General features: G+C 42.0%; 1 protein-coding gene across 2 annotated transcripts; it reads left to right on the forward strand.

Moving 5' to 3' along the window:
• Positions 1-505: 505 nt before the first annotated feature.
• Positions 506-10,862, forward strand: CDCA7 (cell division cycle associated 7). Of its 2 annotated transcripts, none has more exons than XM_071562739.1 (10): positions 506-610; positions 2,043-2,168; positions 2,574-2,684; positions 4,138-4,428; positions 4,813-4,890; positions 5,593-5,781; positions 6,194-6,334; positions 6,785-6,934; positions 7,475-7,611; positions 7,917-10,862. In XM_071562739.1, the coding sequence occupies exons 1-10, from the start codon at positions 590-592 to the stop codon at positions 7,945-7,947; spliced, it is 1,275 nt and encodes a 424-aa protein (XP_071418840.1). In that variant the 5' UTR covers positions 506-589; the 3' UTR covers positions 7,948-10,862. The 2 variants fall into 2 exon arrangements, with proteins under 2 accessions (XP_071418840.1, XP_071418839.1); XM_071562738.1 differs by lacking the exon at positions 506-610 and adding an exon at positions 1,229-1,404.
• Positions 10,863-15,181: the final 4,319 nt, after the last annotated feature.

Raw genomic sequence — 15,181 nt, forward strand, 5'->3', positions numbered from 1 at the left:
TTGCAAAGGGCAAGGCAGCTCACTTCTTTGTAAAACTCCGATGCACTGCTGTGCTACCAGGGGACAGCCAGGACATAGGACCTTGTCTTTCCTGCCGGAGAGTCCCCACTGCCCCTGAAAACTGGCCGGTTTAGAGGCTTTATTTCACAGTGGTGGAAACCAACCCACGTTTGGTATGTAAAATTATTTTTTATTTAAAAAGAAAAGTAGAGAGTTAGAGACTACGCGCGCCAGCCCCCCTTGGCGCCGGTGGGCCTCGCCCCCACCTCCGGCGTTCCGGCCGGGAGGTTTTCGCGCCACAGAGCCAGGCCCTTGCAGCTTCACAAACCCCACACCGCGAATAGGAAAAAAAAATGGGCCTCCGCACTGGCTTCTCCGGGGGTGTCCCGGGGAATCTCAGTTATTCTTCAGCAGGGGTGGGCAAGCGGGCGCGGGGTGAGCACTCCGGGTGCCTGATCCCGAGGGGCTGTCGGCTGCATCTGCCAGGACGCGGCGGCAACGCGGGAAAGGCGCCGCTGGGCCCCGCCCCCCGCGGTCCCAGCCGCTTTGGCGCGAATCTTTATTTCTCGCAGCTCTCCCCGCCGCCAGCATGGCTCCGCCGCGCCCGCAGGTGAGAGGTGCCCCCCGGGATCGCCGCGCGGCTGCGGGCCGTTGCTGCTCCTGCGGGGAGGGCGGAGGCTGTGGTGCTTGCACCCGCGCTTTCCCCGGGCCCTGCGGGATCTTACGAACCGGGGCAAGCCGGGCGAAGCCTCGCTGCGAGAGGCTGGGGTGGGGGTGGTGTTTGGTGGGGAGACGTAAGGCTGGGCGCCCCAGGGACAGCCACGTAGGGGCTGCCTGTCCACGCGGGCCGACAGTCTTGGGCCTCCTGCCCTGCCGCGGTGCTGGGGCTTCCCGTGTCCCGCGCATGGCGGTGCTCATGCCTGACTGGGGTAGGGCCGCGCCGTAGGAGCCGCGCTCGGCGGGGAGCGGGCGGCCCGGCACCATGCGGCCAGCGTCCCCGCCCGCAGCTGGCCGCCGCCGCACGGCTGAAGGCGCGGGGGCGGCCAGAGAGCGGTGGTGGCCGCACCGCAGGGCTGGCCCCAGGGTGGGGGTGGCCGCCCGGCCATGGCGCGGCAGGGGCGGGGCGGGGCGGGGCCGGCCGGGCGGCACCATCTTAGCGGGAGGCGGGAAAAGCCGCGCGTGGCGCGGTGGGCATGTGGGGCCGTGCCCGGGGGTACGGGCGTGTTTGTGGGCAGGTGGCCGTACCGGCTCGTCTGAGTCGGGCCGCACCCCCCTACTCGGCCCCGTCTGTGAATCGAGCCTAGCTGGGCCGGACCGCCGTGCTGTGCCTCGGCAGCGCCGACAGAACTGGGCACCGAAAACCCGCCAGCAGAGCCGTGCTGGGAGAGGACGGAGCTGCCCCGGGTAGTTGCTGTATAAGCCCCTTTTATGTGGCGTGGGGCCCTGTCGGTGTCCCGGGAAGCCGCAGCGCTATGACCGGGGCAGCACCTCTGGGGGTGTAGCTGCCTTGGCCTTCGGGTCGATGCTCTCAGGAGATAAAGTGGGTCATTGCCAACAGAAGTAGTCCTAGGGAAAGGGAAAGCTGAAGCCTATGAAAAAAGATTGTTCAAATCTCCTGTGGGTGTGATCCTTCAGCCCTTCCTTAACAGCTGTAGTGTATTGAGTGTTTGCCTCAAACAGAAAGTAATAAAGCAGATTTCCAGGCACTATTCATGTACTTTACTTTTTTCCATCACTGCCTAGGAAAACTGGGGTATGACATAATTTATGTGTTTATTTCTACTTATCCCTGCATAAGTGTTTTTAAATGCTGAACAAAACTCATATATAACAATGATCAGAACTGTATCAGTAACAACATATTCCTGTTTCTAACTTTGGGGTTTATTTCAAAGCTGATGTGAGTGTTGCCGACTTGTATTCAAGGTAGTTAAAAATCCTAAAACGTTCAAACCTCATAAACTTTGATGGAAAGATATTCTTAAAAGCTAGTAAGCTACACTAGGTCTCTCCTTAACCATGTTGCCATTGTCATTTTGCAGCGCCGAGGTAGTTCAGGAAATAAAAACTTCACAACCTTCCGAAATACAAAATTGATTCCCATGGAAACATCCTCATCCTCCGATGACAGTTGCGACAGTTTTGGTTCTGATAATTTTGCAAACACAGTAAGTACAATACAAGAACAAATAAAACCACATGTGCGGTACCAGTAAAGCTTGCAAAAATGTAAAGCTGGTAAAACTAGTTAATGTATGATGCATGATTAAAACTACCTGCTCTGCTTATGTTGTTGTGTAGTGGTTATAAATCTATGCTATATGCTGTAATTTCATTTCCCTTGTGCTTCTAGGTGGTAATTGTTGGAAACAGATTAGCTATTAATCCTAGCCTTTGAAATGTCATGTAACCTAACATGCCTGGTAATTTGCAACTGTGGTTCTGAAACCCCTTGTTAAATGCCTTAACTATTTTTTTCTTTATTAAAAAAAAAGCTATTTGCTTGTACTGCACTTATAAATGTGAATAATTTTCTGTACAATCTCCATTAAAGGATACTTTATTCTTGGTAGAAATGCAGATTTAGGTCGGATATTGGAGAAGAACTGGCAAAAATTTTTCATGAAGCCTCTGATGATGAATCTTTCTGTGGCTTTTCAGAAAGTGAGGTTCAAGATGTGTTGGTAAGACAGCTGATTTTAGTTTGCAATTTTCTGTTTAAATTCTTACACATTCTTAATTGAAAAGTAATGCTAGCTTCATCTTCATTCAACTGTTTTTTAAAAAAGAAGTGTTATTGCATTTAATATAAAGTCTAAGTAGCCAAAGATTAATTTTCTTTCTGTCTCCATCAAAAGCACTGAGGATTCTGAGCTTCACAAGTTCAGAATAAAATCTGCTGTATGTATTTTGACATATACCTCTTAAAACTGTCCTTGCTGGATGTTCCTGTGTTGAGCCCTAATATTTCTGCTTTCCTCAATATGACATGTTAAGCTAGCCCATGGACTCTACCAACCTGAGAAAAATTTCTGTGTATCTTGACGGGCAGTCAAACCTGCACTCTGGCAGCATGATGTGAAATGCTGTGCACCTTTAACAGTAGAGAAATAGGGATGGGTGGTGAAATCTGCCTTCCTGCTTTTCTTTGACATCAGTGCAAGATCAGTTTTATTGCTTAAAAAGATCAACAGTTGCTATTCAGAAGACAAGACTGAAGTAGTATTGTGTTTGGCAAAAAATAGGTTTGTCATAATTTCAGAACATGCTGAGGAATGACTAGAAAAGAAAAAATGATTGGGAGAGGACACGTCTGAGTTAAAAAATACACCATAGTCAAGAGAACAAGTAGGACACAAAGCTGGAATAGATATGTAAAATCAATAACTGCACATAATGGGTAATCAGAATCACATACCTGGTTTAATAAAAAGCCTGTGAAATTAAGGATTGCTGTCTGATGCCCATTGTTACTGATGACCAAAATAAATAATCTTATTGTGTCTAAAAAGAAAAGTCAAAGCCTATTGCAAAATGGGCTTTTAAGTAAAGAAGTTAATTTCTGTCTTCACTGAACCCTTGGTACTTGGAAAATTTGTAAACAAGATGGCAGAATTCAAAGATAAGATACTAGTGTTTTATTCATAATTATTTCGTTGGCTGGCTCTAGAAAGAAGTTTTCACTTGAACTCATTGATACTGTGAGATGGCTGTTCCTGATGGTGACACAATTGGGTTTGGCCCTGTGTGGAGAACTGCATAGTGGCTTTTATTACAGCCAAATGCTGTATGTTGCAAAATTGAGCCCCCTTTAAAAGGCAGTGCCCTTTCTTAAACCACACAAATTATCTTTGCTCTTAGACCTGCAAATGACAGCTAAGACTGCTGCAACTGAAACTACAGTCCCTTTTCAGATGTGTTGCAGCAGTACTGTGTGGCTCTCCCTGAGGGGTTTTTATCCCTGCGCTTCCCACTCCTCTTGTCCCCCTTCTAAACTATACTGGAGCACTAGGACTGGATATCTAGATTTTAGCCAGAAAGCTTCGTTTGGCAGCAACAAATGAAATATTGTTGACTGAATTTACTTGCTGAGCACCTCTCTTGCATTTACATGCTTCCCTTTTGGTTTGTTAACAGAAACTGGATTTGGATTCAGAGAATGATACAAGTGCTGAAAGTGAGGTTGCTCAGAGAGGGCAGACATGCTCCATTCCTCTAAAGAAATGCTCCATTCCTCTAAAGAAATGCACTATTCCTCTAAAAGTAGCCATGAGGTTTCCACTTCGAAGATCAGACGGGAGGAAGGGTGAGATGGAACCTCCTCCTGAAACACCAATGCCTGCCTCAGATTCAGACTCTGACACTGAAGAAAATGGTGCCATGTTTTTAGAAAAAAGAGCTTTAAACATAAAAGAAAACAAAGCAATGGCAAGTACTCAATGTCTCCTTGGGGATTCTCCCTTTTTACCCCCCTCCCTCTCGACTCTTTGGGGACCTCTTTGTTTAAATGAACTGTAATGGGAATTTATGTGAATGCATTAAGAGGAATTTGCATTCCTAATATATAAATCTGATACTTTATATCCCCTGGCATGTGAAAATCCATATGCTGCAAACCTAATAACATGATAAGTTTGAGCATTTCCAAATTACTTGCAGTCACTAGAACATAAATAAGACGTAAAAGTAAAGAGTTGAAGAGTGACTGCATTTCCTATAAGTAATTTTACTTCTAGCCAATTGCCCTAATAGTCTGTAATACCACATAAACACCCTTTTAAGGCTCTGCTTCATTTTTCTTTCTCTTGTTAGCTTGCAAAACTAATGGCTGAGTTGCAAAATGTTTCTGGTATCTTTGGTGAGAGAAAATCATTGCCAGCTGTCAGTCATGTGAGTATAAACTTAGTGCATTTGTCTTCACATTTCCAAGAGTCAAATTCTGATACTACAAAGCAGGACTCTGGAAAACCTTAATAAACTCTGCAAATCAAAATCCAGTCAGGATTTCATTGCTTCCTAAACCAGATATCCTCATTGCATAATTCTCTTTTGATCTGCCACTGTGTAAAGCAGAACAGGTTAATTCATAAAGGCTAAGTGTCTCTACAGACCAATAAAACCTAACAAGGGGCTGTGTAAATATGTATTTCAGGCTTTGAAGCTCAGGCCTGAACGTTCTGTGAGTTTGGTGCCTTGGAAAACACCTGGTATTTAGCCCAACCTTAAAGGAGTTTGAGTTGTGAATCAGCAGTGTAATAAATGTCACTGCTGATTTATCTGTAGGGTGGGTGAAGATTGGAAAAACACCAGAAATCGCAGCTTCTCATAGGGGTTTTGTTACTACATGGGGGAATTATTGTATCTTATACCTGCATGGACAAAAAACTTGCTTTTGACTGTTTCGCTGTGAATAGCAGAATGCCCAAGATGAATTTGCCTAGGATGTTTTTACCTTGTGTTTTCTGATTGGGACAGGGGTAGACATGTCTTTGGGAGAGATGGAAGGAAGGCTATCTTTTGGGGAAGAATTCAGTAGGGACAGGAGCTGTCTGGGATTTTGCCTGTTTCATTAGGGCCTTTTAAACATACCAGGGACAAAAGCGACTTCCAAGGCGTTCATCATCCGGATGTGCTTTGAGGAGGAACCCAGACCGAAGTTCTCGGCCTCATACAAGGTCCAGGTCCTTGACTGAAGGTCCTCCTACTCTTCTACCAGAAGAGGAAGAAGATGACCCATACATCTTAGTGAGAAGAAGAAAGATGTCTGATGAATACCTGGAGGTACAATGAGGGTCTAGTTCTCCTGTTGTGGGTTGTGAAGGTGTTTTTTATCCCTTCAAGAAAATAGCAATTCATACAGAGCTGATGAGGTTTATCAGTATGCCATGGCCTCTCAAGAAGTACAAAAAATAGCCTGTGTTCTCCATTTCCTGTCCCTTGTCCTTGAAAAATCACTTCCCTTGCACTCTAGCAGGAATTAAACAAGATCGGTAGCATCTCTGCACCCTGAAGGTCATAGACCAAAGGAAGGTGCTGAAGCTGCATTCCTATCATATGTCTCTGCAGATTTCTGTTATGTCTTGTTTAACTATATGATGGGTATTTTAGACTTTGGCATTACTCTGAAAATCCTCATCTTTGTAAAATTTTTTTATGAAACTAATACTAAACGTACCGTGTCTTTGCTAATCAGCATGAAGCCCGATCTCCCAGGAGGGGTCACCGTGGTGCCATGGCTTTTCCACACATTGTGCGCCCAGTTGAGGACATAACAGAGGAAGAGCTGAATAATATTTGTGAATCTTCAAGAAAAAAAGTATATAACAGGGCTATGGTAAGTATATTCCAGCTTTGTGAAATCTGTACTTTGTGAAGTCATATTCTTGTTATTCCTTGCTTGTATTTTAGCATCCAGTAGGACAGACTCCCTCAGTGAGAGGAAGGATGTGATTTTTGGGAGAAATATGCCCAAGATCTTGAACTGACCTTTCTTATTTTTGACTGTACCTGTAGAATGCCCCTTACCAAGACAATTCTCTTGTGTCCACTCTGGATCACTATCGTCTTTTCACTCTGAACTCTTGTCACCAAAGTGTTACCAGCCAAGGGAAGTGATTAACAGACACTGAGGCTTCTGTGTTAACACAGTCTTGGTTCAAACTTGTAAGGTGATTTTCTGTTGTAGGATAAGCACTGCTAGCTGCCAAAGAGATTTTGTTAAATGCTTTATTCCCCTAACTAAAATACCATCGTAAAGGTCTTGTTTCTTTTTCCTCTGTTCTAGGGATCCACCTGTCATCAGTGTCGCCAGAAAACCATAGACACCAAGACAAACTGCCGTAACCCTGACTGCCTGGGAGTACGGGGCCAGTTCTGTGGGCCGTGCCTCCGCAACAGATACGGGGAGAGCGTCAGAACGGCGTTGCTGGATCCAGTAAGACAGTTCTAAATGTTGGCTTTATTGTGCTGAACTTGAGTGGCTTAGGTGTATTGGTTACTCACAGGAAGAGGTTTTTAACAGGAGAACTGCTTTCAGTGCTGTAGTGCATAATGCAGGCCTCGCTTGATTCAGTTTGAATCACAGAACTTTGTGATGTGTAGAACTTGTTGTATTTACTACTTCTGTAGCATTATTTGCAGGAGTAAAGTGTGAGAGCAGAGCAGTGCCCAAAATATTCTTGTGTTTAAACATCAGAATAGTGTTCTCTTTCGCCTTGCATTAGTGCTTAACGCCCTGTGGAAAGGAACTGTGTTATGGACAAGATGCTGCTGTTGTGGGCTGTGGTGTAGGAATTAAGAGTGGAATGCTTCCTGTGGTTATGTGCAAGGTGCTTGCAGGAGTTTAGACAACTTCTGCATGCTGATGTTTAATGCAGAACTTGGTATGGAGAAGGGCACTCTTCTAAGTTAAGGGTGTGAACATGTCTGCCATTGCAGTTCACTTAAAAAGGCTTGTTTTTGGTCTTTTCTCTAGACGTGGAGGTGCCCACCATGTCGTGGAATCTGCAACTGTAGCTTTTGCAGACAACGAAATGGCCGATGTGCAACAGGTGTCCTGGTCTATCTGGCCAAGTACCATGGCTTTGACAATGTCCATGCCTACTTAAAAAGGTAACTATACAATTCTGTCAGTGACATGGTTACTTCAAGTGGCATAAGCATCTCAAAAGTAGGAGAGCAGAGCTGTCCACATCCTAGTTCATCAGGTAAATCTCAAGATCAGTCTGTTGCCTTCAGAATCTGAGGCTTTGATATACAATTTTTCTGATACACTGGTTCTTACTGAAAACAAGTAGTATATCCACTCTGTCTTTTGGCTCTCAACATCAGTGTGTTTACTATTAGGGCTTCCACTAACTGATCTGAGTTTTCAGTGTTTTGCTGCAAGCTAACTGATGTTTCTACTTGTCTTTCAGTCTGAAAAAAGAACTTGGAATGGAAGACTGAAGCTGTGACTGCATTTAAATTACATACTCTTACGCCAATGTCATATTATTGCCTACAGTGGATTGTTTAGTCAAATGAGATTACAAAGTGCTTTCCTTCCTTTCCTCCCCTTTTGGGTAAAAAAGGATAAAGAGCTTTCATTTATTTCACTAAAAATCATACTTGAGAAAACTGTTTAATGAAGGGTTTAGCCCACAGGCCAGTGTTTTCTCTTTAAACTTTGCAAAACAAATAGTATCAGCCCTTGCTTTCATGATAATAACTTCTTTTTTTTTTCCTGAAAGGAGGTGGGGTTTTAAGCCATTACAGTTGTGCAGCAATCTGTGCTGCAGTTTTATTTATGCTTTGAAATTGGTCACAAAAAGGAAGATGTTCTGAAAACTCAGGGTACTTTTCTACATAGAACCAAGTAGCCAACTTCTGCCATACAGACTCTTTCTGGACATTAACGATAAAATAGAATCGTAGAATTCTCTTAAAAAACAGCATGTTTTTATGTTCAAAAAGGAAGTCCTAAAAGTTGCAGCTGAACAGTCTCCACTAATTGTTTTATAGAGTACTGAAAGTGCATATTGGCCATTTCAAGGGAGATTTTCTGAGTGACTTAAAAAATGCAGAAGCAGCAGTTTGAGGTGACCCTTTGTATTTTTGTTTAGATAAGAGAAGGTCACTGCTGAAAGCTTCCACAGCATTAGCATTGCCTGCTGGTGACAATTATGGGAATGTACTGGTATACAATGTGGAGTGACCAATGTCTAAAACAGAATGTACCCTTTGTCAAGTTACTGTTTTGGTGTACTCTTCTTGCGCTTGCTGCCACTGCAGAACTGCTTTGCAGAATCAGCAATGGTCTTGGCTAAGTAGAGAGTAGTGGTTCATATGGCTGTTGGCAAACTACAAGTGGATGAAAGGTGGAAACTTGTTAAATTTGGTTGTCAGGAAAAGAGGCAATGGATGTTTCTGTATCTGGCTCCATGTGATTGTGGAAGGCTATTTCACATGATATTTATGAAACATAAGTACAGCAGAAACAGACCTGAAGAATTCTAATATGCTGTGTGCATGGGCACTTCTGTACTCTGCTGTAGAAAAGAAGGTGCCATGAAAATTGCGTACAGAGAACCACAAAGAGTGTAAATGTGCTTAGTTTGCTTATTGGAAATTACTGTTTAAGCTTTAGAATGCAACATTACAAATAATGTACAGTTGAAAAGTAGAAGAATCAACCTGGGTTTAGACTTCTCTGTTTGCACAGTACTTGCACTGTGTGTATACATAATGATCCACAGTTTATACCTTTCTGGAAATTGCATAAGTATGTGTGGAAGGGGAGGAGAGAGGAATTTGGAAACAAAAGACGTTTATGTCTCAGTCTTGGAGTTATGTTTCATAAATCATCTCTTCTGTTGAAAGTTTCCTGTCCTCTCTTGGTTTGTTTTTATGGTGTGAATAGCTGTGCAATCTGAGGTGGAGAGTGCTCTTGCCTCTAGGTACATTTTGTGAAGAACTCATTTTGGAAATACATGTTCTGACAGATAAAAGTGGGGGTTTTTCCTCCTAGTTGCTTGGCTTGTCTTCTGATTGCTAGGGTGTGAAAGTACTGTGCTAAAAGCAAACCCATGTGTCTTATTATGGAGACTGCTGTATTTAGATTTACTCAGATCTACAATGTTCTGTACAAAATTTTTTATTTTAAAAATAAAAATTTTCAGGTTTAAATTTTTTTGCATTTTCAACTGTTTTTAAAAAGCCTGTTGGAGCTGCACTTATATTTTACCACCTTTCAGGTAAACTTCTTTTGCAAAGTAAAGGAGTTGGTTGCTCCCATCATACCTGGGGAAACAGCGGGACCTGGACATCTTATTCTTCCAGCCCTGTGTCCCCGAACCAAGCTTGCTCTTAAATTCATGCTGCTTGGATTGAATTGCTTGGTACCTGGTGACTAACTTGTGATGGTTGAAATACAGAGTGCTTAGTTCAGGCCAGATGCTGACTTTAGGCAGGTGAGCTATGTGCTTATCTTTATGGGTTTTTTTCTACTTTTTTAAAACTAGTGCCTACATCCTATGCTGACAAGGATGAGAATTAAATTTTGGACACAATTTGAAATCTGGTGCCTGCTGATTAATTTTTTTTTTCTCCCAAACAATTTCTAAAGTAACTTTTCTCAGGAGCTCTTTCCTGGAGCAGAGAATAACCTGAGGGGCCTTGATTGCAGGCTAATAGTGAAGGCTGGTTTTGATACTTGTGCTGCTTTTGCATTGGCATAGCTGAGTCTAGAGAGAGGAATTATATGAGACTGTGTCGGAAGATTACACAAACCTGGCCTGTAGTGAGAGGAAATGGCAAAGAAGTGATCAGAGTGACTGAGCTGTCCCAGATACTCTCTACTGGTGAAATCCTCATGTTTTACTCACCTAAAAGCTGTGTTTAGATGCATTGCCTTTCATCACACTGTTGGTGATGTGAGAATAAATTCGTATGTAGTTGTGTAGGACATTAATTTATGTTTTATGTGATGATTTTGAGGTGTCTCAATACACCTTTTGTCCCAAGTCCCTGTACCACATCTACTTAAGTACTGTTGATGATAACTTTAAAAATAGTTGAAGAGCTCATGGTTTATAACTGCAGCAAATGGGCAGCAATTTGTGAAACTTAATGAAGAAAAGATCCTATCAGCTTTAAAAACCAAAGGTACGTGGAAATGAGTGAAGCTCATGTGTGAGGTAGAGTGGACTGCTAATTTATTATTGAAAAAGGCTGCATGAGCTGACATTCCCTCACTACTCTCAGCTTTAGAGACAGGTGATCTTGTGCCTACATCTGATAAAACCACTTTTTTTTTAATCTGGTATAATAAATGAGTATATAGTATATACTGATTAAATCGGCCATAACCTCCTTATTATCAGAACATTTTCTTAGACTGTTATATATTAATACATGTCATTTGCTTCTTCCCTCTTTCACTTGCTTATTAATTAAGCTACATGTTGAAGCATTAGGTCTCTTCAAACACTGAGAAAAGGAGTTTTGTCTTCCTTGCCAATTAAACTTTTTTTCATTATATTTAAGGTACAAAAAACAGCATGGCAGTGTTACTTAACAGGCTGAAGTAGCATACACTAAATAGGCAGTAGCTTTGGAAACTATCCCTCTCCCTTCCCAGTGTCATGTGCTGATAGACTTTTATTTTGTCTGCCAGCAACCTAAAAACAGTTTGAAGTGAAAAGCACAGAGATGGTAATGTACCAAAGCATCATCATCATCATTTGCTTGGGTAGGCTAACAGGATGAAAAAGGGCAAAATGGTGGCATCTAGTTAAAGAATGGCCTTATGTGTTACAGGGTGAGGGAACATAGGTGACTTTGAAACTATCTCTACTCCATTGTGCATCTGAAACATTTAGCAAGAGAGTCACCCACTGACCTCTGCTGACATAATCCAGTTTGTTCTCTTATGCCTTTTTGTGAGTGCGGCTCTTGCATGGCTAATGGCATGAGATAGTGGGGAAATTTTGGAAACCCTGCCTGATGTTCTTGGCTTCTAAAGCAACTTAAAGCGAGTAAATAGATGCAACTTTTTCTGTCAAGTATAGGCTGGCCAGTCTGGGGTCCTAAACACCAGCACCCAGATAATGCTGGGCTTTGTCATTACATATGTGTGAGTGGATGAGCTCCAAACACTGAAGAGAGGATAGCACAACCCTTTTATGCTTGGGTGTCACTCTTCCAAGTAATAAGCCTGGGGCTTCTAACCACACAAGCCCTTTGGGTGTGGCAAACAGTAGGGGAATTGTATGTTTGAACTCAAAAATACAATGATTGGTAGAAGTCCTGAAAATGGGAGGTGAAAGGGGAACTAGGAATTGTATTGTGACTGATACTTATAAGAAGTTGTGGATATTGAATTTGTATGAAAATACATCTAGAGCATAGAGCTACAGTCATATTAAATCAGATCTACTTGCTGCTTTGTACAGTCTGGCTTTCAGCTAGAATTGATCAAGCTCTGGTTGCAAGAATGGCAGACAGTTCTGTTACATGGAAAAAAATAAACCAGAAGCCATGGTATGGTAAGGATGGGATAAGAAAGCATTATATGTGTCTCTATTAGTAGTACTTTGGTAGTATTTGTACTAATCACTTGAAGTAGGAAAAAAAATTATCGAAACAGTAGATCTGGCTGTGTTGAGACCTACTGATACAGTTTTTCCATTGGACTATGTCTACAGGTGAAATATCTACACCTGAAAGCAGTTACAAAATGTCACTAATGAGAGGTTTGGGTTTGGGCCTGAGTTACTTATCCCCTTTCCTATCAATATCATTGCAGGCAGGGAGAATGAAATTGTGTGCTAGCTTGTGTCAAGAGGTATGTAACAGAAGCCTATGGCAAGCATCCTCATTTTCTTTTAATCACATACAGGGTAACAAAGCAGCCCTACCAGCGCTCCTTCTTTTGGCCTTGCTTTACCTCCTTTTAGCTTGAATGCCCATGTAAAAGTGGTATGTTTGTGAATTGCTACATAAACTTCACAATAGAGTGACACTAGGGCTGAGGGTGGGAGGTCTCCCACAAATCGAAATTGTTACTCATGTTTTCACAGAATTAGCAGTTACATCTCCTCCCTGGATACCAAACAACCTCCTGTTTGAATAAAAAAGTAGAACTACTAGAAAGACTATACTGAAAATTTAAACATTTTAGAATTCAGAGATATTTAGATGTCTCCTACTTTATTATATTGCTGAAGTAAAATAAGTTCAATCAATGTCAAACATTTTGCTTAATGCCTTGGAGATTCACCATCTTTAGATACGCTCTAAAGTTCCAGATCTAGAGGCTTAGCAATGTTCCTACTCAAATGTGAATGAACATAGGCACTCTTATCTTACATGATTCTGTTATATAGCTTATTAGCAGAATTTAGCAGTAGGAGAGAGCCTATTTCTTAGTGCTTTTGTGCTATGGAGGGGTTTTTTTTGTTGTTGTTGGGTATGATGGGGGGTTGGTTTGGGGTTTGGGTATTTCTTTTTGAGGCTGGTTGTAACGTGAATACAAGTGATAACAGTGAATCATCAGGAAAAAAACCCCTTTGGAAATAAGCCAGAGTCAAATTCTTTTCTCATGCTCTGTTCAATCTGCTTCCTCTTTAAAAGAAAACTTTCACATTAGCAGAAAAATAAATGCTTAGCCAGAGTTCTTTTTGTGTCCCTTTCAGCAGGGAGAAGGGAATGAGTGTGCCGAGCTCAATGCCCATGCTGACTTCCTCCTGCCGTGGAGAGTTAACACTCTAAAAGCTTTTTCTTCCCCCTTTATTTCTCTTTACCTTTAATTCTTATGAAAAAGTTGTGATGTTACAATTTTAGTATTGGAAACCAAGCACAGAGTTTTGTTGTGAGGAACTGAAATGCTTTGATATAATCCTATTTTTTTGCTGGGAGAAGTAACTTCTATTTTTTAAAGGGTTGGTATGGCTAGAAAACGGCATCTCTACTACAAAGCTCAAGAGCATCTCCAGCAAATAAAAGTGTATCAGTATACATGATATCTATGTACCCATTACAGAATATAGATACGGTGTTCTGTGAAAACCTGCTGGTATGATCTTAAACAAGTCACTTTTCCTGTAGCTACAAGACCTAAACCCCATTCACTCACTAAATTCACTTGCTAAATTTGGCTTTAGAAAAAATTAACACTTGAATGTTGTTAATGTCATTACAATTAATTTTCATCAAGACATGCCAACTTATCCACAACAAGGAATAATGCTTTTTCCTTCTGGGTAGCTAATAGGCACAGACTGGAGATACACACCCTTTCTGCTTACAAGCAAAGTTAGTTTATTTTTTAGACTCACTATTAAGTATATGCATTATGGCTGACACAAGGGAGTTGAGTGTTGCAGTCTGTTAATAATTTTTCTTTTATTCTCACCTGTTTTTTCAGTCTCCAAAATCTCATGTCTAGCATCTGATTTTTTTTTTTCAGTTCTGGAGAAAAGTTATGGATGAGATTAACAGTTTGGCTGATATCAGGCTTAACTAACTGACTAATTAAACCTGACTGCTGACATCTAGCTTCTGTTTTCCCCTGTACAGATGTCACATTTTACTTTTAGCATATTAGGATCCACAAGAAGATGTGATTCCTGCCATATGTAAGAGTTCTCTGCTATCTAGTGAAACTGCCAGCCTTGCTGGAGCTCCCTTGCATCTCCCAGTATGCCACCACTTGCTATACATCATGCAAGAAGATGTGGGTTTTGTAAAAGGGATTCTCAGAAGTCCCAGTGATACATGGCTTCATTTGTACAAAACACTCAACTCTTCTCCACATTTAAAAACATCTTAAGCTCTTTCTGCCTCAATTTCTGTGCAATGATTTCTAGGTATTTACATAGCATCAAAATCTTGTGGACTTTATCCACGAGAAAAGTCACTGGAGAGAGGAGACGTACTAGAAGTGGCAGACCGTGGCACTGTTGCTGTTGCTTTTACCTGTGGTTGTACTGAGCTCTGCAGTGATGTGGTTAGTGTGTTTCTGGGAGATGGAGTACCAAAAATACAAAGCAGGAGAGAACCTGTCTTGTAGTTGCTCTTTGTGTGAAAATCATTCAGCAAGTGCCATCAAATCGCACCACCAAGTGAGATGAGGGAGGTTTTGCTTTGTTTGACGGCCTGTCTGGAAGCACAGGTATTTTTCATCCAGTGTTGGTGAGACTGAGGTACCTCCACATCTACCACAATAGAAAGCTGGGTATAAAGGGACCTTAGGAAAGCAAATGTTAAGTGTCATGAAATAGAAATGTTAAGTGAAATAGCAACTAAGGTGGATCTAAGTTCTGAGGTCCTATGTAGAGTTAATTGCCTACAATTTACTGAGGGTTATGTGTAAGGGGAACATTGCATGTTGGTGAGAGCCAGAGGGGCTGTTCTGATGACACAGGTTGATAACTCCACTGGGCTCACTGCAGCGAAATCTGGCAAAGGCCGGATACCAGTTTAGTCACAGCAAGGAGACTAGTGGGAGATTGAGCTAACAATCTCAAGACTCCCTGGGTTTCCTTAAACTAAACAATCAAGGGTAAAAATGCACATTGCTCAAAAATATCCATTAAATAAGAAAAAAAACCTTTCAGGTATATGAATTTCCCCTGGTGACTTTAGGTTTAGCCACACCCTTTTTTCTTTTGCCCTCAATGAAAATCTCTCTTAAACAAAA

This window comes from Pithys albifrons, chromosome 8 (genome assembly GCF_047495875.1).
Source record: "Pithys albifrons albifrons isolate INPA30051 chromosome 8, PitAlb_v1, whole genome shotgun sequence".
NCBI lineage: Eukaryota > Metazoa > Chordata > Aves > Passeriformes > Thamnophilidae > Pithys > Pithys albifrons.